Source organism: Jaculus jaculus, chromosome 10, assembly GCF_020740685.1.
Source record: "Jaculus jaculus isolate mJacJac1 chromosome 10, mJacJac1.mat.Y.cur, whole genome shotgun sequence".
Lineage (NCBI taxonomy): Eukaryota > Metazoa > Chordata > Mammalia > Rodentia > Dipodidae > Jaculus > Jaculus jaculus.
In genome coordinates this window covers 26,022,253-26,048,757 of record NC_059111.1, presented here as the reverse complement: position 1 = coordinate 26,048,757, position 26,505 = coordinate 26,022,253, and the positions used below count along the sequence as shown (strand labels likewise).

Genomic DNA, 26,505 nt, shown 5'->3' with positions numbered 1-26,505 from the left:
GGTCAGCCAGCCTCAAAAAAAAAAAAAAAAAACCTAAACACACACCTATGCACAAGGAATTTACAAACTACATGAAACCCTACCTTGGAAAAAAAAAACCACACAAGATCATGCATCTAGGAGAAAAGTAGCCCCTTGAGTTATAGAATCCTTTAATACATTTTCATGTGAATTTCTTTAGTAAATTTTCTCCTTTCTTGGAAATGGAGTATCATGAGTCAATCACATTTTGACTTATTTTCACATTTATTGCTGATGACCAAATGACTACCCCAACCATCTTATTGTAATTCAAAAGAGTACACTTTGCCTTCTTACACCAAGAGGGAAAACTGCCATTGTGCATGCTAGGCAAGTTCTTTACCAACTGAACTACATCTTATGAAATCTAAAACTGGCCCCAAAGTGCCTATTTCCAGAATACACCACTGCTTATAAATACCCCCAATTGCTTTGTCAATTAAAAAGTAAACACAGGCTAGAAAGATGGATCAGAAATTAAGGTGTTTGCTTCCAAAGCTTAACGACAAGGGTGCAATTCCTCAGTACCCATGCAAAGCCAGATGCACAAAATGACACATGCATCCGGAGTTCGTTTGCAGTAGTTAGAGGCCCTGGCATGCTCATATTCTCTTCTCTGCTTGTATTGCTATACTTGCAAATGAGCAATTTCTTTTCAAGAAAAACACAGCTGAATTTGGAAGCACATGCCTGCAATCCCATCATCTGGGAAGCTGTGGCACGAGGATCCCGGTCCAAGGGCGGCCTGCATGAGCCATATAGCAAGTCCCTATCTCAAAACAACAGAAGGGAGGGGAGTTGTAATGCCAGAACACAGAGGAGAACCAGAAACATCAGAGGTCGAGAAAGAGACAAAGAGAAGAGCAACGTACATTTTCAACAGTGGGATCTACACGAGCCCTCTTCTTCCGAGGAGGCTGAGGTGTCTCGCTGGTACTGCCGCCATCTCCATTCCCAGGTGCTACAAAAATTGTGGGTGGGGGATTGGTTATATCAGTTAACTGAGTAAGAAATTCTTTATTTCAAAATCTCTTGATACATCATTTTTCCAATTTACAGACATTAGTTAACTCTAAGTTTAAGAATCATATTCCTAAAACACATTAAAAAAAAAGTTGCCAGCCAGGCATGGTTGCATATGCCTTTAATCCCAGCACTTGGGAGGAAACCCTACCTCAAGACCCCCCAAAAAGGAATCATGTTCCTACCAAAAATAAAATTTTACAGCAACACTAAATATCATCCTCCATTTATTAAAAATAGTACTTTTTGCCAGGTGTGGTGGTGCACCCCTTTAATCCCAGCACGAGGGAGGAGGATCGCCGCGAGCACAAGGCCTGAGACCACAGAGGGAACTCCAGGTCAGCCTCGGCTACAGGGAGGCCCGACCTCCAAAAACCAAAAGAAAGAAAATGTTTTCTTCTCAGGAGTCATCAAGAAAATAGCTCAACCCTACAAGTTCTAAAGATCAGTTCTACACTGTTGTGACATATTTGAGATCAAGGATATATTTACTACCAAATATCACAGCTTTTAAAATAGTGAGTTCAAAATGTAATGTTTTAAAGGCAAAAACAAACTTAAGTTTAACAATGTTGCATTTTGCTGGGCATGGTGGCACACACCTTTAATACCTACACTGGGGAGGCAGAGGTACGAAGATCACCATGAGTTCAAGACCAGCCTGGACTACAGAGTTCCAAGTCAGTCTGGGAGAGAGTGAGACCCTACTTCAAAAAAAAAAAAAAAAAAAAAAAAAAGAACAACAAAAGCAAAAACAATTTTCTTACTTTTCTGCTTGTTCTTTTTTGTTTTCCTAAAAAAAGGAAAAGAAAAAGATGACAATTACTCCTAGGAAAACTGCCTGTTCTGATTCCATTTCATCAGGGTTAAACTCAGAGTAATATGGCCTCTAGAGTAAGATGAGTCTACTAATTAACTTTACCAAAAATTTCACAGGCTTCATTTTTCTACATTTTACAAACAAATTTGTTTCCCAAAACATTTGTTTTATTACTTATTTGAGAGAGGCAGATAAAGAGAGAGAATAGGTATGCCAGGGCCTCCAATCACTGCAAGCAAACTCCAGATGCATGCACCACCATGTGCATCTGGCTTATGTGGGTCCTTTGGCTTTGCAGGCAAATACCTAACTGGTAAGCTATCTCTCCAGCACCAAAACATTTAAATTTTGTACTTTTAAATACAAAAATACCTTGTAACCCACTCTCACTGATCCAAATATTGCTTTATTTTATATCTTCTCTAAACTATGGTCCTCTCCTTTCCAATACTATGCTTTTTTTGCAAGGAGAAGAAAGAGTATAAGCATGCCACTACAAACCAACTCCAGATGCAGATGCCACTTTGTACATCTGGCTTTACTTGGGTCCTGAGGACTGGAGCCCAGGCCATCAGACTATGCAAGCCGGCACCTGTAACTGCTGAGCAATCCCGCCAACCCTCACTATTATACCTTCTATTCCTACATCTAAAATAATATTGATGTGTCTCCATCTATTATTATCTCCAGTGGCAGTGTAATTCATAACTGTTTATATATTACCAAATAAAAATAACTAGCTTTGCCCCTTTGCTAATTATTTCTACAACACACAAGAAATTTTTTTTACAAAGCTCAAGTTCATAGATTACTTATGGAAGGATCATACCATAAACCCAATTTTGAATGTTTCTGTAACTTTAAATATTTTTAAGAGTACCAACATATTTAGTTTGGGTTTTAAGGCTCATTTTATAACTCCAATTAACGTGTTTGGTTTTAAAACACAAATCTAGCCACATTAAGTGTAAGTCTCCCCTGATAAAGTTTCCTTTGATAACACCAGTACTTTGCAAATAGTTTTTCTAGGTCACATCAAACCATGAACTTTATTTGTACATGCCAAGGACACATTGATACCCAAGAGAAATCAATTAAGAGTTCTTATACTCAATGAGTTACATACTTGTTATATGCCATAAATTTTAAAACACTGCCATAACTGTTTTTCAAGGGTACAGTAAAGGATCTGTATACTCCTGCTTAATCTATTCATTAAACATGCAAGCTAGGTTTTCAAAATGTGCAACAGGCCAGGCATGGTGGTGCACACCTTTAATTCCAGTACTCGGGAGACCAAGGTAGGAGGATCACTGTGAGTTTAAGACCAGCCTGAGACTACTTACTGAACTTGAACTCCTGGTCAGCCTGGGCTAGAGTGAGACCCTACTGGAAGAAAAACTAAAAGAAAAAATGCAATAGCTTTCATACAGTTAATTGGCCAGTTCTCTCTGCATTCCAACTCTAAATAAATAATTTTTTTTTTTAAAAAAAAAAAGGTCATCTGTTGGGTTTGCCTCAAAAAAAAAAATCATCTAAAAAATCCATTTTGCTGGGCATGATAGTGCACGCCTTTAATCCCAGCACTTGGGAAGTAGGAGGATCACTGTGAGTTTGAGGCCACCCTGGGGAAAAAAAATCAATTTGAAAACTTAACATCAGAATTAATTAACACTTTTACTACTTGGTGAAATTGACATTCTAGGCCAGCAGAAGTGACTCAAACCTTTAATCCCAACATTCCAGAGACTGAGGTGGAAGGTTGCTTTGAGTAACCTGCCTCAACAACAACAAAAAATTAAGAACTGACATCTGGGCTGAAGAGATGGCTTAGCAATTGAGGCACTTGCTGTGAAGCCTAAGGACCCATGTTCAATCTCTCTCCAGATCCCACATTAGCCAGATGCACAAAGGTGAGACAAGTGCAAGGTCACCTAGGCACACTAGGTGGCGCAAGTGTCTAGAGTTCAATTGCAGTGGTTGAGGCCCACACACCAATTCTCTCCAAAATAAAATAAAAATTTAAACAGAAAAGGGGGATATGATGGAATGTGGAGTTTCAAAGGAGAAAGCGGGAGGGGAAATTAATATGGGATATTGTTTACAAACATGAAAGTTAATTTTAAAAAAATTTTTTTAACTGGGCTGGAGAGGTCCCAGTTCAATTCCCCAGGACCCACATAAGCAAGATGCACAAGGGGGCGCATGCACCTGGAGTTCATTTGTAGTGGTTGGAGGCCCTGGAACACCCATTTAATAAAATATATTTTAAAAAAAACCAAACATCCTATTCCAATAGGAATGGAAGTACTTTAAAAGACCCAGGAGCCAATGTCAAATGCTTCCACGTAAGAATAAGAAATATGAATTCTAAACACTTCACTTCAAGTCCAGGTATGCATAAAATAATGTGGTGAGGATGATGCATGCCTGTAGCAAGAAATGGCAACTTCAAGGTTAGCCTAGGCAATTCTGAGAGATTATCTAAAAGCATGTGAAAAAAATTAAGTTCACCAAAAAAATGAGAATGCATGTGAGAAATTATGAAAAATGTATCTATCCACTGTTCATCAAAACTTTTTTCCTAAATATTTTGTTTATGTTGAGAGAAAGAAGAGAAAGCAGCAGATAAAGAGTGAGCACACCAGGGCATCCAGCCACTGCAGGTGAAGTCCAGACACATGTGCCACCTTGTACATCTGCCTTTACGAAAGTACTGGGGAATCAAATCTGGGTCTTCTGACTTTGCTAGTTAAGCCATCTCTCCAGCCCACCAAAACTTTTTATTCAAATATAAGTAACTTTGAGGCACACCACCCCTTAGATTTCAACTTGTTCAGTACTGTGATTATTAGTTATAAGCCTAAGTACTGCTTTATTGCTAAAATCTATTTGTTTTCCCAGAGGTAGGGTCTCACTCTAGCTCAGGCAGACCTGGAATTCGCTATGTAGTCTTAGGGTGGCTTTGAACTTTGATCCTCTTACACCTGCCTCCTAAGTGTTGGTATTAAAGGTGTGCACCACCACGCCAGGCTGCCATCATTTTCTTTATAAAAAGTTTGTATAGGGCTGAAAATCCTGACTTAGCACTTAAGGCCCTTGCCTGCAAAGCCTAAGGACCCATGTAAGCCAAATGAACAAGGTGGCACAAGCATCTGGAGTTCGGTTGCAGTGGCTGGAGACCCTGGCACACGCATTCTCTTTCTCTGCCTTTTTCTCTCTCAAACAAATAAATAAAGTTTATTAAATAAAAGTTTGTTGAGTTTGGGCTACAACTCACAGTTCAGTGGGAGAACGTTTGCCTAGCATGCTTGAAACCCTAACTTCAATCCCTAGTCTCTTTTACACACACATACACACACACACCTGGTCTTTCTCTTACTTACACACACAAAGTCAGATTTGGGCTGGAGAGATGGCTTACAATTAAGAGCACTTCCTTGCAAGCATGAGGGCCTGAGGAAACATATTCACATGAACACGTAAGTTTTTTTTAATTATTAAATTAATGTTATTCCAATCCTAATGGATGCTACAAGCAGCTTTCCAAGGAAGCATTATCATGAATGTAAATCAGTTGTTTTAATAAAAACTTATGAGCTAACTTCTAAATAACACCCAGTACTTGCCCCATCAGTTAAATTCTCATCAAATATAAAAGGTAAAACAGCTGTCACTCAAAAATTTTTTTTTTTTTTTTTTTTTTTTTTGGTTTTGTGAGGCAGGGTCTCGCTCAAGCTCAGGCTGACCTGGAATTCACTATGTAGTCTCAAGGTGGCCTCGAACTCATGGCTATCCTCCTACCTCTGTGTGCATCTGGCTGACTTACATAGGACCTGGAAAGTTGAACATGGGTCCTTAGGCTTCGCAGACAAGCATCTTAACTGTTAAGCCATCTCTCCAGCCTCCCAAATGCTGCAATTAAAGGCGTGCGCCACCAAGCCCAGCTAAATGCCTATTTTTTATTACTAGCACCTAAAATTTTTACAAGAGTCATGTAAGTAGAAACACCAGTCTGTAACATTTCATACTGGTTTCAAGGAAAAGCACATAGAAGAGTCTATTTTCCTTGGACAAAACGCATGTTATGACTCAATAAAGTTGTTTGTCTAAAGCTAACATAAACAGCTTTTGCCTCCAAATGAGAAGATCAAGGGGCTGGAGAGATGGTTTAGTGGTCAAGGCACTTGCCTACAAAGACAAAGGGTGCCAGTTCGATTCTCCAGGACCCATGTAAGCCAGATGCACTGGGGGCGAGGGGGCATGCACCTGGAGTTCATTTACAGTGGCTAGAGGGCCTGGTGCACCCATTCTCTCTACCTCTTTCTCTCTCAAATAAATAAATAAAATATATTTTAAAATTTTTCTTAAAAGAAGAAAATATTTAAAAGGCAAGAAGAAACATTCTGGGCTGGAGAGATGGCTTAGCGGTTAAGCGCTTGCCTGTGAAGCCTAAGGACCCCGGTTCGAGGCTCGGTTCCCCAGGTCCCACGTTAGCCAGATGCACAAGGGGGCGCACGCGTCTGGAGTTTGTTTGCAGAGGCTGGAAGCCCTGGCGCGCCCATTCTCTCTCCCTCTATCTGCCTTTCTCTCTGTGTCTGTCGCTCTCAAATAAATAAATTAATTAATTAAAAAAAAAAAAAAGAAACATTCTCTAGCCAGGTGTGGTGGCGCACACCTTTAATCCCAGTACTTGGGAGGCAGAGGTAGGAGAATCGCCATGAGTCTGAGGCCACAGTGAAACTATAGTGAATTTCATGTCAGCCTGGGTTAGAGTGAGACCCTACCTTGGGAAAAAAACAAAAAAGAAAAAAACATTCCCTTAAAAGGTGTAATTCAGGGGGCCTGGGATATGACAAGATTATTAAAGCCCTTTGCGTGCCTGTAAAACCTGCCTGCCCAATATCCATGTGAAGCCAGATGCACAAAGTGGCACTTGTCCACTAGCAAGAGGCCCTTGGGCACACTCACTTTTCTCTCAAATAATTTTTTTTTGGGGGGGGGGTTCAAAATAGGGTCTCACTGTAGCTCAGGTTGATCTGGAATTCACTCTATAGTCTCAGGTGGCCTCAAACTCATGACGATCCTCCTACCTCTGCCTCCTGAGTGCTGGGATCCTAATGGTGGTACCCTCACGGCTGGCTCAATTTTTTTTTTTTTTTTCAAGTTATCAAGGCTTGGGAAATTGCTCAAGAGTAAAAGGTGCTTGCCTGCAAAATCTGCTGGTCTGGGTTCAATTCTCTAGCATCCACCTAAAGTCAGATGCAAAAAGTAGCATATGCATACAATGTTTGTTTCAGTAGTAAGAGACCCTGGCATGTGTGTGTGTGTGTGCGCGCGCACACAAGTATTTTTAATAGCTTTATATATCTACTACACATTTCTATATTAGTATCCTTAAAGATTATTAAACACCATTCCTACATCTGCTTTCAGGAACATAACCTGTAGACAATATGCTTGTACATAGCACTTTCATACTTTAGGCTCAATTACCAAAGAAACTTTAAAATCTAGAGTCTACAGGAATATTTTTCTTTTTCACCTTACAGCATTTATTTTTATGTATATAACTGTATTATACTTTTAGCACTGAGAAAGTGACCCTTGCCCCCTGGCAAAATTCTCTCAAAACTTGTGACTCAAGCTGGGCATGGTGGCGCACGCCTTTAATCCCAGCACTCGGGAGGCAGAGGTAGGAGGATCGCTGAGAGTTCGAGGCCACCCTGAGAGTACATACTGAATTCCAGGTCAGCCTGAGCCAGAGTTTAAAAAAAAAAAAAGAAAGTGTGGCTCATTGCAATCTTTTTTTTAAATATTTTTTTTGTTTATTTTTATTTGAGAGTGACAGAGAAAGAGGCAGATAGAAAGAAATAGAGAGAATGAGCACGCCAGGGCCTCCAGCCACTGCAAAAGAACTCCAGATACATGTGTCACCTTGTGCATCTAGCTAATGTGGGTCCTGAGGAATCGAGCCTCGAACTGGGGTCCTTAGGCTTCACAGGCAAGCGCTTTACCGCTAAGCCATCTCTCCAGCCCTCATTACTATCTTTTTAACAAAAAGCACGTGCATACACATATGAAAGGGTTGTGAACATACTTAATGGCACTAACATCTAACCATATGTTTTAATGCTTTGTACCTTTTACTTCAAGGGAAGGGCTGCTATTTCTTGCTTTTGCAATTACTTTTTTTTTTTTTAATTTTTATTCATTTATTTATTTGAGAGACAGAGAAAGAGGCAGATAGAAAATGGGTGTGCCAGGGCCTTCAGGAATTCCAGACCCACAGGGCACCTTGTGAATCTGCTTACGTGGGTACTCAGGAATTGAACATGGGTCCTTAAGCTAACTGCTAAGCCACCTCTCCAGCCTGCAATTACTTTTAACAACCTGTTGCCTGAGAAATAGGATCAAAACATCCATTTTCAATGAACACAAGAATGCTAACTTTGAATTACACTTAAAATATTAGAACAAAAAGCTTCTTACACTTCAACATTTTTCTGCTGTAGACCAGATGTCTTCTTTCCTGGAGCAGCCCCTCTCATCTTCCCCTCTGCATACTGCTCCCTTCAAAGATAATTTCAGTGAAGTCACCATAAAATAAGTACTTAAGAAGAAAAACAAACTGTGCCATCTTGAGTCAATCTAGAGTTTGTATTCAGGTTGAGGTTCCCAAGACAAGAGACAAAAAAGTTTCAAAAATAAAACCACCACCAGTAATCCCACTAAGGAGGGCCCTCAGTGGAGTAGGGGCAGGGAGGAGGGAAACAATGGTACCAACATATGATGTATTCATACAAAGTTTCTACTTAATAAAATAAAAATAATACAAAATGAAAGACTGAGGTAGGAAGATCACCATGGCCACCCTGAGAATACAGAGTGAATTCCAGTTCAGCCTGTACTAAAGTGAAACCCAACCTAAAAAATTAAGTAAATAAAAACCTGAGGAAAACCTGGCATAGTGGAACACATTTAATCCCATAATCCTATTGCTCTGGAGGCAGAGATAGGAGGACCACTGTGAGCCCAAGGCCATCCTGGGCGAGTGAGATTCTACCAAAGGGGGAAGAAAATAAGCAATAAGCCTAAAACTTGGCTCTTCTGTATTTACCAAAATTAAAGTCAATGTAGCAAGAAGTGAAAGAATAGATGTTTCTAAATTGAAAATTCCATTTCTGGTTTTAAATTCACTAATCCTAATGCCTTCTTTTAATTTGATCCCATATTTTAGATTACATGTTTCAGCTTTGAAATTAAAATAACAATTAACCTACGGTCCCTTTTCCTCCATATGCTTTCAAACATAATGGGGATTATTATAAAATTCTTCTGTTTTGTTTCCCCTACCAATTGTGCCTTCCACAGAGCAAGAGGGAAAACAGAAATTATTTAACACCTACAGCAATTTCCAGCAATGTAATGTTCTAATGTTTTCTATCAAGCTCTGAATATAGACTTAAAAAATAACAAAATGTTATTTCTTTTATCTAAAGGAGCATTGTCTGACCACCTTAACCCAAAGCTATAACTCAGCAACTGACAGATAACAAGAATAATTTATGCAGCAGATAATATGATTTCACCATTGTTCATTCCATGGCCAAGAATCACCTCAAAATACAGTTCTCAAAACTAACTTACTGGTTGGCCTTTTGAAGTTCTCTCTGTTTCTGAAGATTGGTGTCCACATATTTGAGTACTCTGCTCTCTGGAACCCACTCATCCCAACTGAAAAACAGAAAAATTAAAATAGCATTCAAATATACTTCCATTAGTTTAGAATCTCTTCTCCAGTTAATTTTTTAAGAACCAAGAAACAAAACTTTGGAATTCCCTGAAGTAGTTTGGGGGAGGTTTGTCATTTTAACAGACAGGGTTATCACTATGTGTCCCAAGCTGGCTTTGAATTCATGGAACTCCTCCTACTTCAGTATCCCAAGTGCTGGTACAATAGCATGCACCAACCATACCCAGCTTTTTCCTGAAATAATGAGATAGTACTACAGATTTATTTTTTACTACAATGACAATCTATTAAAAAGACAAGCATGGCCAGTCGTGATGGCGCACCCCTTTAATCCCAGCACTCAGGAGACAGGTAAAAAGGTAGCTATGAGTTTGAGGCCACCCTGAGATGACAAAGTGAATTCCAGGTCAGCCTGGGCTACAGCAAGACCCTATCTTGAAAAACCAAAAAGACAAACAGCTTATTACCAGAAGCAGCATCCATATAAACTGGACAGATTATTCAAATCATTTTGTAATGGCTTAAGAACTTAACACTTAATGTAAGAATCCCTTAAGCCATTAGCCTTTCAGCACGAAAGTACCATCTTAATCTTTAAATTGACACTGATGAAGCACAGGAGCCCTTAACAAACTTGTTTAAATTATAACAAATGATTAAGTGGATGTGTAATAGCAAAGTTCCACACAGCATCTCTTTCATCACTATAAAGTCAAGGTATCAGTTCCTGTATCATATGGTTGGTGAGAACTATGTAAGTATAAAACACTTGAGCATACATAAAATAGTATCAGACTACCTTATCTTCACTTTTACTCACTCATAAAGGAATATAAATAATATCAACTTCCAAGGCTGACTAGGATTTTCTGAATATTAAATGAGGGCTGGAGAGATGGCTCAGCAGTTAAAAGTGCTTGCTTTCAAAGCCTGGAAGCCTGTGTTCAACCCCCCAGTATTCACATGAAGCCAGATGTACAAAGTGGAGCATGCGTCTGGAGTTTGTATGCAGTGAGTGGCAGGAGGCCCTGGTGCACCCATTCTCATTCTCTCCCCTTGCGAATGAATTTTAAAAAACTGAAATGAACAATCATTAAAATGTTAATAAAACTGGCTCTTGAAAAACTCTTAATTAGCTTTGGGCTGATGTGTGTGGGAAAATTAATCATTTCATAGGGAATACTAAACTTTCTGAGCAAAATTAGTCTTTTCTCCTGCTGAGGGAGCTCCTTTAGTGACACAATCACATGTATCCTCAAGGGAACATCTTTACTTAATGATTTCCCACCTCTGACCTCTTATAGAATATAGAAGCCAAAATAAAAATAAATAAATAATTAAAAAAACATTCCTCAACAAGATCTCCTAAAGAAAACTTTAAAACATGCATTTACCTAGAGGTCAGGAGGGGGTGGTGTACTGAGGGAGCTCCTTCAGGAACAGGAAAAAGGGCTACAATATCCTCACGTGTCTTCAAAGCTTTTTCAGAGCGCCTGGGCCTCACAGCACTTCTGATACAGACAGCATAGTACAAAGTAATCTCAGTAACTAGATGCAAAATTTAGCTTAAGCTTTAAAGACTCATTTACAAATGGAATATTGTAATGTCTGTGTCAACAAATTCCAATAAAGTTTTTGAAATTTTTAAAGTATCTTAGTATCTACTGTGCTTTTGAAAAAAGTGTACGATTTAACAAAAATTCCAACTTGAAATTGGAATTTTGCTGTTAAGACTTTTTTTTAAAAAAAAGTATCCACAAGTTATTTTCACTTTTTTATACTAGTGATTGAAACCAGGGCTTCATACATACTATGCATGCTAGGCAAATAGATCTGAGTCTTACACCCACAGTCATGAGAACCTAATTAAAAAAAAAAAAAAAAAAGTACCAAGCTGGGAGAGAAATGGCTCAGTAGGTTCAGTACTTGCCAAGCCAGCATGAAGACCTGAGTTTGGATTCCCAGCACCCATGTATGGTGGGTGGCTCGCATTATAATCTCAGCACCAGGAGATGGAGACAGTAGAGTCCCTAGGTCTTATTGGTTGACTAGCTGGTCTACAAGAATTGGTGAGCTTGGGGTTCAGGGAGAGACCCAATCTCAAAAAATATTAAGGAAGAGCCAGGTGAGGTGGCACACGCCTTTAATCCCAGCACTCAGGAGGCAGAGGTAGGACGACTGCAAGAGTTCAAGGGCACCCTGAGACTACACAGTGAATTCCAAGTCAGCCTGGGCTAGAGTGAGACCCTACCTCAAAAAAAAAAAAAAAAAAATTAAAGAAGACACCTAATGTGGACCTACACATGTGTACACACACAAACACACACGCATGCAAAAATATACATGTGTGTATCAAAATCCCTATTCTCTAAAAAAATCAAAGGGCTAATTTTTAACTTCAGAGATTCCACTTCCCAGCTTTAAAAATTTCTTTCCCCTCAGGCGCAGAACACAAATGCTTGACCAATATTCAAGTCACTCCAACAGTTAATTCATACTTGAAGAGCTGAAAATGACTGCTGACCAAAGAAAACTGAAATGGACATCCTTTGCTCTAAGGAATCTCTATGAGAAGAACACCTCAAAGTCACTGCAAATTTTTAATATAGGTCAAGCATATAAATTCAGAATTTCCCAAAGGTTGCCTATGCCTAGTCCCCTAAAGTCACAACTCACGGGCAGACTATATACTTCACAGACATTTAAAGAACTCTTCTTTTAAAAATAGACCTAAAAGTCGGGTATGGTGTTGCACGCCTTTAATCCCAGCACTCGGGAGGCAGAGGTAGAGGTAGGAGGATCGCCATGAGTTTGAGGTCACCCTGCGACTACATAATGAATTCCAGGTCAGCCTGGACCAGAGTGAGGCCCTACCTTGAAAAACCAAAAAAAAAAAAAAGAAAGACCTAAAGGTTTCACTAGAGCCAGGCACGGTGGCACACACCTGTGATCCAGGCATTCTGGATGCAGAGACAGGAAGATTGTTGCAAGTTCCAGACCAACCAAAACTACATGATACATGAGACCCTGTCTCAAAAACAAAACATCACTAAATACTTCCTAAAGATTAAGGTGATTAAAAAAAAAATGTTTATATTCCAAGCCTACCACAGACATACCTATGTCTTAATTTTCCTCAGTCCAGTAATAATTATCTGTTAATGTCTACTGCCATCTCCCAATATGAAAAAAAGCACCATTTATTTCTGTTACTGGGACATAATACATCAAAGAAAAAAAAACATTTTAGGGCTGGAGAGATGGCTTAGCGGTTAAGCACTTGCCTGTGAAGCCTAAGGACCCCAGTTCGAGGCTCGACTCCCCAGGACCCACGTTAGCCAGATGTACAAGGGGGCACATGCGTCTGGAGTTCGTTTGCAGTGGCTGGAGGCCCTGGCGTGCCCATTCTTTCTCCCTCTCCCTATCTGCCTCTTTCTGTCCCTCTCTGTCTCTCTCAAATAAACAAAAATAACAAAAATAATTTAAAAAAAAACAAACATTTTAAGCCTTTGATATTTTTATAATTTCTGACAAGCTACAAAAGCAAGTTAAAATCCAGTCTCTGAGCTACATTATATACATCTATGCAATCTCATATGGAATACTTCTTAGAGAGTAGAGCACAGAAACTATATACACAGCTATCTAAGGAAAATTCTTACAAGTGTGCAAGGGATGGAGGGACCAGGCCTAACCCACTGAATATGCTTTGTGCTTTTGAGATTTTGTACAGACTTTTAACTTTCCACTCACAATATACATAAAAAGACATTCTACTTCCTATAGAAAACAAATTTTCTTAACACTCCATTTAACTAGATAGTAGCAGAGTAACAACGTGCAAAATACAAACCTAACAACCATTTATCCCAGTTTATTTCAGTTCATTTCTTAAAATGGAAAGAACATGAAGAAATACTCATGCTTCCTAGATTATAATTATATTATAATCATTTGTTCTTTTTTAGGCAGTTTATTTTTTGAAATATTTACTTATTTATTCATTTGGAAAGTGTGTGTATAGGCCTTCCAGAACCTCCAGCCAGAGACATGTGCCATTTTGTGTGTATGATTTTACTTGAGTACTAGCAAATCAAACCCGAGCTACCAGGCTTTGTAAACAAGAGCCTCTGACCAATGAGCAATCCCTCCAGCCTTGACTTCATTTTATTTATTTATTTATTTTTGAGGTAGGGTCTCACTCTAGCTCAGGCTGACCTGGAATTCACTATGCAGTCTCAGGGTGGCCTAAACTCAAGGTTATCCTCTTACCTCGGCCTCTCGAGAGCTGGGATTAAATGTGTGCACCACCACGCCCAGCTTAATTTTTTAAATACAGTCTTGGGCTAGAGGTAAGAGAGATGGTTCAGCAGTTAAAGACAGGGTTTCATGTACCCAGGTTAATCTCCTGGTCTTCCTGCTTTCACATCTCAAGTGCTGGGGTGCTGAGATCACAGGTGTACATCACCTCATCGGCTTTAAAATCGTAAATCACTTCTATAACACTAAGACAAGTTCTCTCCATTCGTTCCCAATTTCTTCCCACCCCCCTTTTTTTGCAGTGCTGGGGACTGAACCTTGGCCTTGTATATGCACAGCAAGTGCTCTATCACCAAACTATCACCTCCATCCCTAGTTACCAAGCTCTTAACATTTAAAGTAAAGACTATAGAATCACTTTGAGAACTAGTATTACCTACTGATCATAAAAGATTTATCAGCTGAAAAAATAAATTCAAATTACTAAAAGAATTTCTAATAAATAAAATTAACTGATTTGTTCTCATATAATACACTCCTTTATCTAAGTGAGCAAAATCACAGGGCCATAGGTTGATATTGTATATATGGAAGTACAATGATTGTGATGGGGAGGTAATATGATGGAGAATGGAATTTCAAAGGAGAAAGTGTGGGGGGAGGGGAAATTAACATGGGATTTTTTTTATAATCATGGAAAATGCTAATAAAAATTAAAAAAAAAACAAAAAAATAAAAATAAATTTAAAAAAATCACAGGGCCAGTAAGCTTAATACAAAACCCCTCCCTTCACATCCAAACTGCCCCTCAAATCAGATGGCACCATTTCCATGCGAACAAATACCAGAACCTGGATCAGGTGACACTAAGCAATAAGCATTATGAGAAAGCAATTCCTAAAAGACTAACTTGCAACACTATCTTTGTAATATAAAACATCACTAATGAAACAAATTTAAAACATCTCAGTAGTAAAATTAGAAGCTCAGGAGCTCAGGAGTTAAAGGCACTTGCTTGGTGACAAAGCCTGCTGACCCAGGTTCCATTCCCCAGCACCTACAAAAACTCAGATGGAAGAAATGGCACATGCATGGACCTAGAAAGGATTATACTAAGTGAGGTAACCCAGGCCCAGAAAGCCAAGCGCCACATGTTCTCTCTCATATGTGGATCCTAGCTACAGATGATTGGGCTTCTGCGTGAGAAGGAAAATACTTAGTAGCAGAGGCCAGTAAGGTAAAAAGGAGACATAAAGGGTAGAGAAAGGAAGGGAAGAGGATACTTAATAGGTTTATATTGTATAAATGTAATTACAATGATTGTAATGGGGAGGTAATATGATGGAGAATGGAATTTCAAAGGCGAAAGTGTGGGGGGGAGGGAGGGAATTAACATGGGATTTTCTTTTATAATCATGGAAATGCTAATAAAAATTTAAAAAAAATGGCACATGCATCTGGAGTGTGCTGAGAGGCAAGATGCTCTGGCACTCCCATACACTTTGTTCAAAGATAAATTTTGTGTGTGTGTGCATGTGGCTTACATGGGTCCTAGGGAATCAAACCTGGGTACTTTGGCTTTGCAGGTAAGCACCTTAATCACTAAGACCTCTCTCCAGCCCAAATATTTTTTTTTTAATTGCAAGCTTTTCAATTACAGGCAATATAAAAGAAGGCCTAGGTAAAATATTAGGTGGGGTTATCTGGGAGTATCAAGGACAAAGACCTAGACATGGAGAAAGAGCTCTAATTACTGGTAGAAAACTAGATTCTATCAATCAGAACTTCGTATTCTGACAATCACAGAAAATCGTTTTCTGTTAATATTAGCATTATGTTTCTAAACATCACAAAGTGAATTGGCAAGAATTCTGTCGTTATTTCCAAAAAAAAAACACCATTTTTTTTTGTTTTTGTTTGTTCTGGGTTTTTTTTTTTTTGTTTTTTTTTTTGAGGTAGGGTCTCACTCTGTAGTCTCAGGCTATCTTCCAACTCAAGAGTGATCCTCTTACCTCATCAACCCAAGTGCTGAGATTAAAGGCATGCACCATCACAACCAGCAATGTTTCTCCTGTTTCTGTACAGAAAAACTAATTTTAAGTGTAATTGCTTTAAACAAGATAGCTCATTGGATTTATGCTCAGGCAAAAAAAAAAAAAAAAAAAAAAAAGAGGTGGGGGGTACTGGACAAATGGCTTAGTGGCTAAGCGCTTGCCTGTGAAGCCTAAGGACCCTGGTTCAAGGCTCAATTCCCCAGGACCCACATAAGCCAGATGCACAAAGTAGCGCATGCATCTGGAGTTTGTTTACAGTGTCTGGAGGCCCTGGTGCACACATTCTCTATCTGCCCCTTTCTCTGTCTGTCGCTCTCATATAAATAATTTTTAAAAAAAAAAAATGCAGGTTTGGGCTGGAGAGATGGCTTAGCGATTAAGCGCTTGCCTGTGAAGCCTAAGGGCCCCGGTTCGAGGCTCGGTTCCCCAGGTCCCACGTTAGCCAGATGCACAACGGGCGCACACGTCTGGAGTTCGTTTGCAGAAGCTGGAAGCCCTGGCACGCCAATTCTCTCTCTCTCTCCCTCTATCTGTCTTTCTCTCTGTGTCTGTCGCTCTCAAATAAATAAATTTTTAAAAAAATTAAAAAAAAATTTTTTTAAAAAGAAAGAATACTTTAAAAATGCAGGTTTGAATAGATGGCCTCCAAATATATAGTTTTTTATTGTTTTTATTTACATCTGCAGCCACCTGGCTGGAGGCAGTGTCACTGGGTGGATCTTAAGTTGTGGGAGAGGGTTTCAGATTTCAATCTAAAGATATGCCAAGTGTGCTGTGCTTTTGGCTTTCAGCTTCTGTTTCTCTCCCCCCCCCCCCTCTCTCTCTCTGCTTGGTCCTGTGAAGGCAGGCCAGTTTCTTCTGCCATTATGGAACTTCCTTGGATCTGTAAGCTTCAATAAATATCCTTTCCTCCATAACTGTGCCTGGTCTAGAAGTTCATCTCAGTGAACCTGAAGCTTTCTGCTACACAGGGTAACCTTAAATACACCAGAACCATATAGTAGTATTCTGATCTACCAATTATCATTCAACAAGATAGGTGGTTAAGTTGTAACAATTCAACATTATATATAACTTCCCAAGAACAACCCAAGATCAAGTGTATGTAAAATGACCAAGTACTTCAGTTTCATCAAAGTACACAAATGGCTCATACCTGCTTTATTATGTACTGTTATTGTACAAATATTGCTCTTAAAGATGCAATACTCACTTTTTATTCCAACCACTGTAATGTATAAAGTACTTCACTTGTTTGTCCTTTATGGCCACTTTTACACACTGAAATACAAAAGAAAAAATTCACTTAGAGGGATGATTGTAAGATAACCATTTTAAAAGACATCCTACATACCAGGGTTTTACACCTTTTCCAGTTACTACCTACCTCTGTTTACCCAAGACCACAACCCTGGGCATACGGGTATATGAAATGGCTGGGCATGCCAGGCAAGGTGGTACACACCTTTAATCCCAGCACTTAGGAGGCAGAGGTAGGAGGATGGCTGTGAGTTTGAGGTCACCCTGAGACTACATAGTGAAATCTAGGTCAGCGTGGGCTGGAGACCCTACCTCGAAAAACCAAGAAAAAAAATTAAAAAAAAAAATTTTTTTTTTAAGCTAGGCATGCTGGTCCAAGCCTGCAATCTAAGCACTCAGGAGACAGAAGCAAGAGGATTTCCATTACTTCAAGGCCAGCCTGGGCTACATCATGAGCCCCTGTTTTAAAGTATAGAAATCAAACTGACTGAAAATCATAATTTCATTTTAAAACAATTATTTGATATATATACACAATTTTACTATTTTTTTAAAAAATTTAAGTAATTTTTATCTTTATTTATTTGAGAGTGACAGAGAAAGGGGGGGAGATAGAATGGGCATGCCAGGGCCTCCACAGCCACTGCAAATGAACTCCAGATGTGTGCAACCCCTGCTGCATCTGGCTAACGTGGGTCCTGGGGAAACAAGCCTTGAACCAGGGTCCTTAGGCTTCACAGGCAAGCACTTAACCACTATGCCATCTCTCCAGCCCAATTTTACTATTTATTAAAGACAAAAGCAGGGCTGAAGAGATGGTTTAGCGGTTAAGGTCTAAAGACCTGGGTTCAATCCCCTGGTGCCCAAGTAAAGGCTGATACACAAAGCGGCTCATGCATCTGGAGTTCGTTTACAGTAGTAAGAGGACCTGGTATGCCCATTCTCTCTTTCCCTCCTCCCTCTGCATGCAAATAATTTTGAAAGCAAAGCAAATATGCATAATAATGACATGGGTGTGCTTGTTTCAAGAATTAAAACTTGGGCTGGAGAGATGGCTTAGTGGTTAAGCGCTTGCCTTTGAAGCCTAAGGACCCCGGTTCAAGGCTCGGTTCCCCAGATCCCACGTTAGCCAGATGCACAAGGGGGCGCACGCGTCTGGAGTTCGTTTGCAGTGGCTGGAAGCCCTGGCGCGCCCATTCTCTCTCTCTCTCCCTCTATCTGTCTTTCTCTCTGTGTCTGTCACTGTCAAATAAATAAATAAATAATGGATTAAAAAATATTGAAAAAAAAAAAGAATTAAAACTTTTGTTGGGCATAGTGGTACACTCCTTTAATTCCAGCACTCAGGAGGCAGAGGTAGAAGGATTGCTGAGAGTTCGAGACTACCCTGAGACTACATAGTGAACTCTAGGTCAGCCTGGGCTAGAGAGAGGCCTTACCTTAAAAACAAAAACATTATCTAGCCAGGCGTGGTGGCGCATGCCTTTAGTCCCAGCACTTGGGAGGCAGAGGTAGGAAGATTGCCATGAGTTCAAGGCCACCCTGAGATGACAGAGTTAATTTAATTCTAGGTCAGCCTGGACCAGAGTGAAACCCTACCTCGAAAAACCAAAAAAAAAAAAAAAAAAAAACACAAAAGCAAAGCCAAAGGAATTAAAACTTTCATGACTATTTGGTACCTCAGGACACAGCATCTTCAACATTTTTCAGAGTTGCTTAATATTTTCATTTTGGAAAGATGCTACTTTGCATAAATGCATTACTCTTCAAATCAACCTGACCAAACATGTTGGTACACACCTTTAAGCCCAGCAGTTGGGAGGCCAAAGTAACAGGGATCAATCACTGTGAGTTTGAGGCCAGCCTGAGACTACATAGAAATTCCTGATCAGCAGGGGCTAGAGCAAGGCCCTACCTTGAACAACCAAAACCAGGGCTGGAAATATGACTCAAAGGTTAAGGCACTTGCTTGCAAAACCTAACAACCAGGATTCAATTCCCCAGTACCCAAGCAAAGCCAGATGAACAGTGATGCATGCATCTGGCGTTCATTTACAGCAGCTGAAGGCCCTGATGCTTCCATTCTCTCTTCTCGCTCTCTTGTATTATCACTGCATCTTGTATTATTGCTTGTAATTAATTTTTTAAAATAAAACCAAAGCCAGTGGGGCATGGTGGTACACGCCTTTAATCCCAGCACTCAAGAGACAGAAATAGGATCACTGTGAGTTCGAGGACAGCCTTAGACTACATAGTGAACTCCAGGTCAGCCTGGGCTAGAGCAGCGAGACTCTACCTCAAAAATCCACAAAAAAGAAAAAAAAGCAGGGCTAGAGAGATGGCTTAGCGGTTAAATCATTTGTCTACAAAGCCAAAGGATCCCAACTCCCCAGCACCCATGTAAGCCAGATGCACAAGGGGCTCATGAATCTGGAGTTTGTTTGCAGTGGCTAAAGGCCCTGGTGCACCCATTCTCTCTCTTTCCATTCTCTTAAAAAAAAAAAAAAAAAAGAGCCTGCATATAAATAATCTTTAAAAAATGTGGGGGGGGGTCTCGCTATGACTATCAACTGAGGAAAAAATTCTAAACCCTAGCTTTAGTTTTATAACAATTCAGATTTTATGTTTTGCCCAACTTCTCCAGTGAAAGCAGCTCCATACCTTTGCTTCATAGAGTAGAGGCCCATGAAAGCACAGCACCCGCTCCCCTACAAAGGAAGATAGCACTGGTTAATATAAAAAGGTTTGCATCCACTGGCCATTGCACATCATCACTGTAATTGTCCTAGGAAAGTCAAGACTATATACACAGAACAGCACTTGACGACATACTTCAACCCTATCCTAGCTTAGTAGGTAAGGTAGACAACAAAGACCAACTTGTAAGATTTCAATTCATTTAAAATCATCTGATTGATTACCGGGGATATGATACCTTCCAGTGAGTTGTTGGCAGCGGGGGATCCCTGATGCTCCCAACACATTACAGGCCATTGCTGAGGCTCTTGGTTTCCCACCAGGAATAGATGGTAAGACCCTATTGCTGAAGACTCCACATGCTTGAGATACAAGGCCACTGAGAAATCTTGATGGAGTTGAGCTGAAACCCTCCTCTGTGTAGACCAGCTGACAGAAAGCTGGAAAAAGCTACACTACATGCAGTTCAATGGGAGAGAGAGAAATCACAAGTGGAGATACTTAACAGTAGACACTGCAAGCCATAAGTTTGGCCAGCCAGGCCAAATGAAACAACAGGGGCAATAGGGCACATCTGTTATGGGGAGAAATCAACAACTCTAGGACCACTCCCCGGAAGGGAACAGATACCTGACAGTGAAAACTTATGACAGGGGAAGCCATGAGCCCTAGGGGTGTAATGCCTGCTGTTGTCTAACTAAGTTATATACTATGCTTCTCTTGTCAGATGACAGTGACCTCTGGGATGACTCAAAAGGCACCACAGTGCTGAAAAGTGACCGGAGTGCTCAGCACTGAAACATCTCTATCACACCTTCCAAGACTCAGGGTCCATTGTGGAAGAGATGGCAGAAAGAATGTAAGAGACAACGGAAGGGTAAGAGTGCTTAGAATGCACTCTTCCAGACACAAAATGGCCTGGATATCCATGACCTCACAGCGCCTGGCACTACCTACTCAAAACCATCATACTAGGAGGAAAAGATGATGACATCAAAATAAGAGAGGCTGATTGAGAGGGGAGAGGATATGATGGAGAGTGAAGCTGTGAAGGGGAAAGTGAGAGGGGAGTGAATTATTATGGTTTATTTTCTGTAATTATGAAGTTATCAATAATTAAAAATCACTTAATAAACAAAACCTACTGCAATTATTACCTATGTCAAGGCTGGCCAGTGCGCTTTTCTAGTTACCTGGCAAAACAATTTTTAAAAACGTTCCTAGACACTGCCTTGAAAAACCAAAAATAAAAATAAAAAAATAAATGAAAAAAAGTTCCTAAGCCAAGCATGGTGGCACACACCTTTAATCCCAGCATTTGGGAGGCCGAGGTAGGAGGATTGGTAGGAGAGACAAAACAATACCAAAAAAAAAAAAAAAAATGTTTTTCCCTGGCTGGAGGTGGCTTAGCAGTTAAGGTGTTTGCCTGAGAAGCCTAAGACCTCAGATCAACTCCCCAGAGTCTAGGTAAGCCAAACGCACATGGTGTTGCACATGTCTTGGGTTTGATTGCACTGGTTAGAGGCTCTGGTATACCAATTCTTCCCCCTCCCCTTCATTTAAACAACAACAAAAGCCAGGCGTGGTGGCACACACCTTTAACCCCAGCACTGGGGAGGCAGAAGCAGGAGGATTGCGAGAGTTTGAGGCCACCCTGAGACTACATACTGAATTCCAGGTCAGCCTGAGCTAGAGACCCTATCTCAAAAAAAAAAGGTGGGGGGGCTGGAGAGATGGCTTAGTCGTTAAGCGCTTGCCTGTGAAGCCTAAGGACCCTGGTTTGAGGCTTGATTCCCCAGGACCCACGTTAGCCAGATGCACAGGGGGCGCATGGGTCTGGAGTTCGTTTGCAGTGGCTGGAGGCCCTGGCATGTCCATTCTCTCTCTCTTTCTGCCTCTTTCTCTCTCTGTCGCTCTCAAATAAATAAGAAAGAATAAACATTTTAAAAAAAATAGCCAGGCATGGTGGCACACACCTGTAATCCCAGCACTCAGGAGGCAGAGATAGGAGGATCGCAGTGAGTTCAAGGCCACCCTGAGACTACATAGTTAATTCCAGGTCAGCCTGGGCCAGAGTGCAACCCTACCTCAAAAAACCAAAAACATACAAATAATTTTTTTCTTAACTTGAGCTACCTGAACTCTACATCCAAGAGCCTCTTACTGGGTAATATATTTTACACATTAAAATTTAAGGACTGGGGAGGTGGCTCAGGTGTTAAATAAAGGTGCTTGCTTGCCAAGTCTGCCAATTTGGGATTCAATCCCCCAGGCATCCATGTAAAGTCAGATGCACAAAGTGATGCATGTGTCTGCAGTTCCTTTGCATTAGCAGGAGGCACTACCTTGCCCACATTTATTTGTTCACCCATTCATTCTCTCTCTTGTATCTCTCTAGTCACAAATAAGAGCCCAGTGCGGTGGCACACACCTTTAATCCCAGCACTCAGGAGGCAGAGGTAGGAATGATCAGAGTTTGAACCAACCTGAGACTACATAGTGAATTCCAGATCAGCCTAGGCTACAGCAAGACCCTACATCAAAAAAAACCAACCAAACAAAAACACCACCAAGATGTGAGACACTATCAGAGAAATAGTTAAGTAGTTCACTATCACTACAACACAGAAAGAAAAAAAAATGCGGATTACAAAACCGCCACACATATAAAGTGATGGTGTCCAAACTTTCTCCTTGACGGAATCCCCAAATCTGACCAAGAATCTTCTAGAAGGGTTTTTGTTGTGTGTTTTTTTTCCCCAAGGTAGTGTTTCACTCTGGTAGTGTGAAGATGGCCTTGAACTCACACCAGTCCTCCTACCTCTGTAAGGCAAGAATAAAATGGATAAACTACTCTGATAATGCACAGAAACATCAAAGATCAGATCTTTGTTTTATAATTTGGCTGCCCAGTAATCTTCAATATACTCTGACATGACTTTCCTTTTTGACCCTTGGCTTCTTTTAGCAAAAATTGACCCCAGTATTCTTTTAAAAAAAATAAATGCACGGTGTGGGGTGTGGTGGGGCACATCTTTAATCCCAGCACTTGGGAGGCAGAGACTGGAGGATCACAGTGAGTTCAAGGCCAGCCTGGAACTAGAGTTCTAGGCTAAAACAAGAACCTACCTCAAAAAAAAAAAAAAAAAAAAAAAAAGGCCAGGTGTGGTGGTGCAAGCCTTTAATCCCTGCACTTGAAAGGTAGAGGTAGGAGGATCACCATGAGTTTAAGGCCACCCTGAGACTCCATAGTAAATTCCAGGTCAGCCTGGGCTAGAGACCCTAAATAGAAAAAACAAAAAAGTACAGCTAGCTAGTCTTAAGTCAGAATAACAAATACTCATATTTTCATGAAAGCACAAATAACTGGAGAAATGGCAAACTACATCATATACTTTCTCATCTTCCTCCACCCTTAGCCCTATCTAGTCTGAAACTGGAAAGACAGTTCTTCCCAGAGCTGTCAAACTCAAGAACACTGAGATTCCAATTCTCCATTCCTTCAGTGGCATGTTCTTACTTAGGTAAAACTCTTCTCATAATTCCTGGTCTCCAAGGTGACAATGGATTTCCAACAGCCTATAAGGGGAAAACTAAGACCAACTCAAAGAAGTCAGGGTATTTTAAAACAGGTTAGTTATACCATGGGGGGGGGGGGGCTTTTGAGTTTACAGAATTGAGGAAAAACAACTTTCAAGTAATTCTTCCTACCTTTAGTCTTTATAAAGTTTTAAGAAAAATGCATTATCACTAAATATTCTTTTTTTCCTTTCAAGACATCCTCTGGATGTTTTGCTTTATGTAAGTAACTTATTTGAATTATTTGAGAGACAGAGATGGTGTACAAGGGCCTCCAGCTGCAGCAAATGAACTCCATACACATGCACCACTTTGTGTTTTTGGCTCTACCAGGGTACTAGGGATTTGTACCCAGGCCAGCAGGCTTAGCAAGCTACTACATTTAAATGCTGAGCTTTCTCTCCAACCCCATAAGTAACTTTCCTGAAAGATGGCAATACACTTTAGTTTTGTTTTGAGATAGGATAGCCCCTGACTGGCCATGAACTCACAACGAGCTAGCCAGGAATTAGCCTGCTGCAGCCTTCCAAGATTACTAGTGCTAAGATTACAGGTATACACCACATGGACAGACATTTTAGGTTTCAAACGTGAAGAGAAATCACACCTGGAAAGTGCAATAGTCATGTGCAGGAATTTTCATAGCTTTAATAATCTGACCTAGGGGTACCGTTATTCTTGTTTCCAATTTCACAACTGTAACCAGCACCAGGATTCTGGTTTGCCTTGCAAAATCCACCCCCTCACGCTGCAAACCCTCTAGTTTACAATTAAAGCATTTCTTAAATTTCAAGTTCCTCCCACACAGTAGGAACAATCTAATCTAGGAAAGCCTATGACATAAAAAACACCATCCTACAAAGGAAACCAACTTCGTTGGTAGTTATCAAAGCTATTTTAAATATCACTTTTGATGTTAAGGGACTTTATTTGATCAATAAAGATTTAGCAGCTACAGTCGAAGACTAAATCAAGCGGGTACCAACCGATCTAGGGCTACACAGACTCACAAAACAAAACAAAACCGGCTGGAGAAATGGCTCAGTGGGTGAAAGCACTTGCTTGCAAAGCTTTCTGGCTTGGGTTCAATTCCCAGCTGCTGGACGGGTGGGCATTTGTCTGCAGGGCAAAAGACCCTGGCACACCCATCCATATACACACAAGAAAATAAGAAAATTTTAAATAAACTATAGTCTTATTTCTACAATCCCATCACTGGGAAGGCTAGAGGTGGAGGATCACTGAGTTCCAGGTCACCCATGCCTTTAATCCCAGCACTCCAGAAGCTGAGGTTACAGAATTGTCTTGAGCTAGAGAGGGAGCTTGCCTCAAAGTTCATAAACACCTCACCAAACTTCCTTTAACACATCCAGCAAAACAATAAAATTCAAGAGCCAGATTCTCAGATTAGGAAACAGGCTCATCACCAAATAAATCAATAAATAAAACCACCTGAATATTCCTTACAGAAAACCACAAAATTACGGTACGTTTAGGTTTTGGCCTTAGGACTACATTCTAATACACTTTAAATCTTAAACACCCTTCAAACAAAAACATGCATGCAGTCTGGATATGGCATTTATAGTAATTACAGCACACAAAACCATAGCGATGAGAGGCTTTAAAGCGCTTCTCCTCTGCCCCGAGTTTAAAAAATAAAAATAAAAATAAAACTATGACTCGTTACGAGCTGCTTTGCTCGGTTTATCAACCCAAACTCACCTCGACCAAAAGCCAACTAACAAATATTAACTATCAAACGGCCGTTAAATCAAATACTGCGGAAACCAAACAACTGCTACACTTAAAAAGAAAAAAAAAAGAAATGACGTCAGGGCCGTGGGCTTGCACACGGGAACGCCCTGGAGCTGCGTTTACTTTTTTACGAGCCGCTGCGCGGAGAACCATAAAACAAGCGCTTGGCACTGCTCCCGCTGCTCGCAAAGCACAACGATGCCTTCAGGCATCACCAACCAACCGACGATCCAAGCAGGCCGACACGCTCACCTCGAGCGCTTATCACACCGATTTGTTTTTCTTACCCCACCACCCAAATCCTCACCCACCACCACCGAGCGAGGTGAGCTCCGCGCGCGGTCACCGGCCAAGCGGGGGCGCTGCTGCATCTTGGCCCCCAAGCGGCTGCGCGGGCCTGCCGGCGGCCATAATGCCGCGGCCATCTTGGCGCGGCCATCTTACGACGCAGATCTCCCGCCCTGGGAGGCGGCCCCCCCCAAAAAAAAAAAAACACCCTTCCCCGTGTTCCCCGCACATCCTCCCCGCCCCGCCGCCCGTCTCCCGGTGCGCGACTCCACCGAACACGACCGTAGCCGCAGGGACTCAAGACGGACGCGACCCTGGGGACAGCGGCCCCCGCGCGCTCGCAGGCAGCGGCTCGGCAGCGCCCCGCCTCCCCTCCCCCTACGCCACATCACTTCCTCGCCGCCGCCATCGCCCGGCCGCCGCCTCCCTACAATAGGCTGGCTGCTCTCGCCCCACAGCCGACGTGCCGCGAGCGCACGACCCCGAGGCCCGAGCACGGAGCGTTTGCCTCCCGCCGATGCCGCCCGGTCCGCAGTGCACCGTTTTCCCCCTGCACGAACCTCCGCGGCGCCGAGCCCGCCTCCCGCTCCGGCGCCGTTAGATGCCCTCTCCTCCGGCGCGCCCACTCACCCTCCTGGAACTTAGGCTTCGGGTCTTGCTTGGGCGCCATTTAAAAGTGATTTTCCTCCGACTCCTCCGACGCCGCCGCCGCCGCCTCCTTCGCTCCCACCACCCCCGACAACCGCCCCCTACTCTCTACCCCACCCAAATTCGCGTCAGACGCGCACTGGGGCACAGGCAGCTCTACATCCCGCATCCGATTTGCCAGCACCCCATGATCTCACTGCGTCGCGACGGACGCCGACGCCGCTCCAGCCAACGGCTGCCCGCCGCGCGAGCACGGCTGCGCCCCGCGCAGCCCCGGGGCACGCCGGGAGTTGTAGTTCCGTGAGCGCAGACGCGGCCGCTGGTGGGGGAGGGGAGGGGAG

General features: G+C 41.6%; 1 protein-coding gene across 2 annotated transcripts in view; it reads right to left on the bottom strand.

The window, feature by feature from the left end:
- The window catches only part of Morf4l1 (mortality factor 4 like 1), a 31,602-nt gene extending 5,329 nt beyond the window's left edge, over nt 1-26,273 (bottom strand). Inside the window, exons 1-8 of one of the 2 annotated variants that reach the window (XM_045160805.1) lie at nt 26,147-26,273; nt 19,856-19,902; nt 17,148-17,215; nt 11,015-11,131; nt 9,515-9,601; nt 8,357-8,437; nt 1,812-1,837; nt 894-982 (exon numbers count right to left, since the gene is read on the bottom strand). In XM_045160805.1, the coding sequence (XP_045016740.1) occupies nt 894-982; nt 1,812-1,837; nt 8,357-8,437; nt 9,515-9,601; nt 11,015-11,131; nt 17,148-17,215; nt 19,856-19,902; nt 26,147-26,186 (555 nt within the window). In that variant the 5' untranslated portion in view covers nt 26,187-26,273. The remainder of the gene's footprint in view (nt 1-893; nt 983-1,811; nt 1,838-8,356; nt 8,438-9,514; nt 9,602-11,014; nt 11,132-17,147; nt 17,216-19,855; nt 19,903-26,146) is intronic. The other variant, XM_045160806.1, reaches the window with a different exon arrangement.
- Nucleotides 26,274-26,505: the final 232 nt, after the last annotated feature.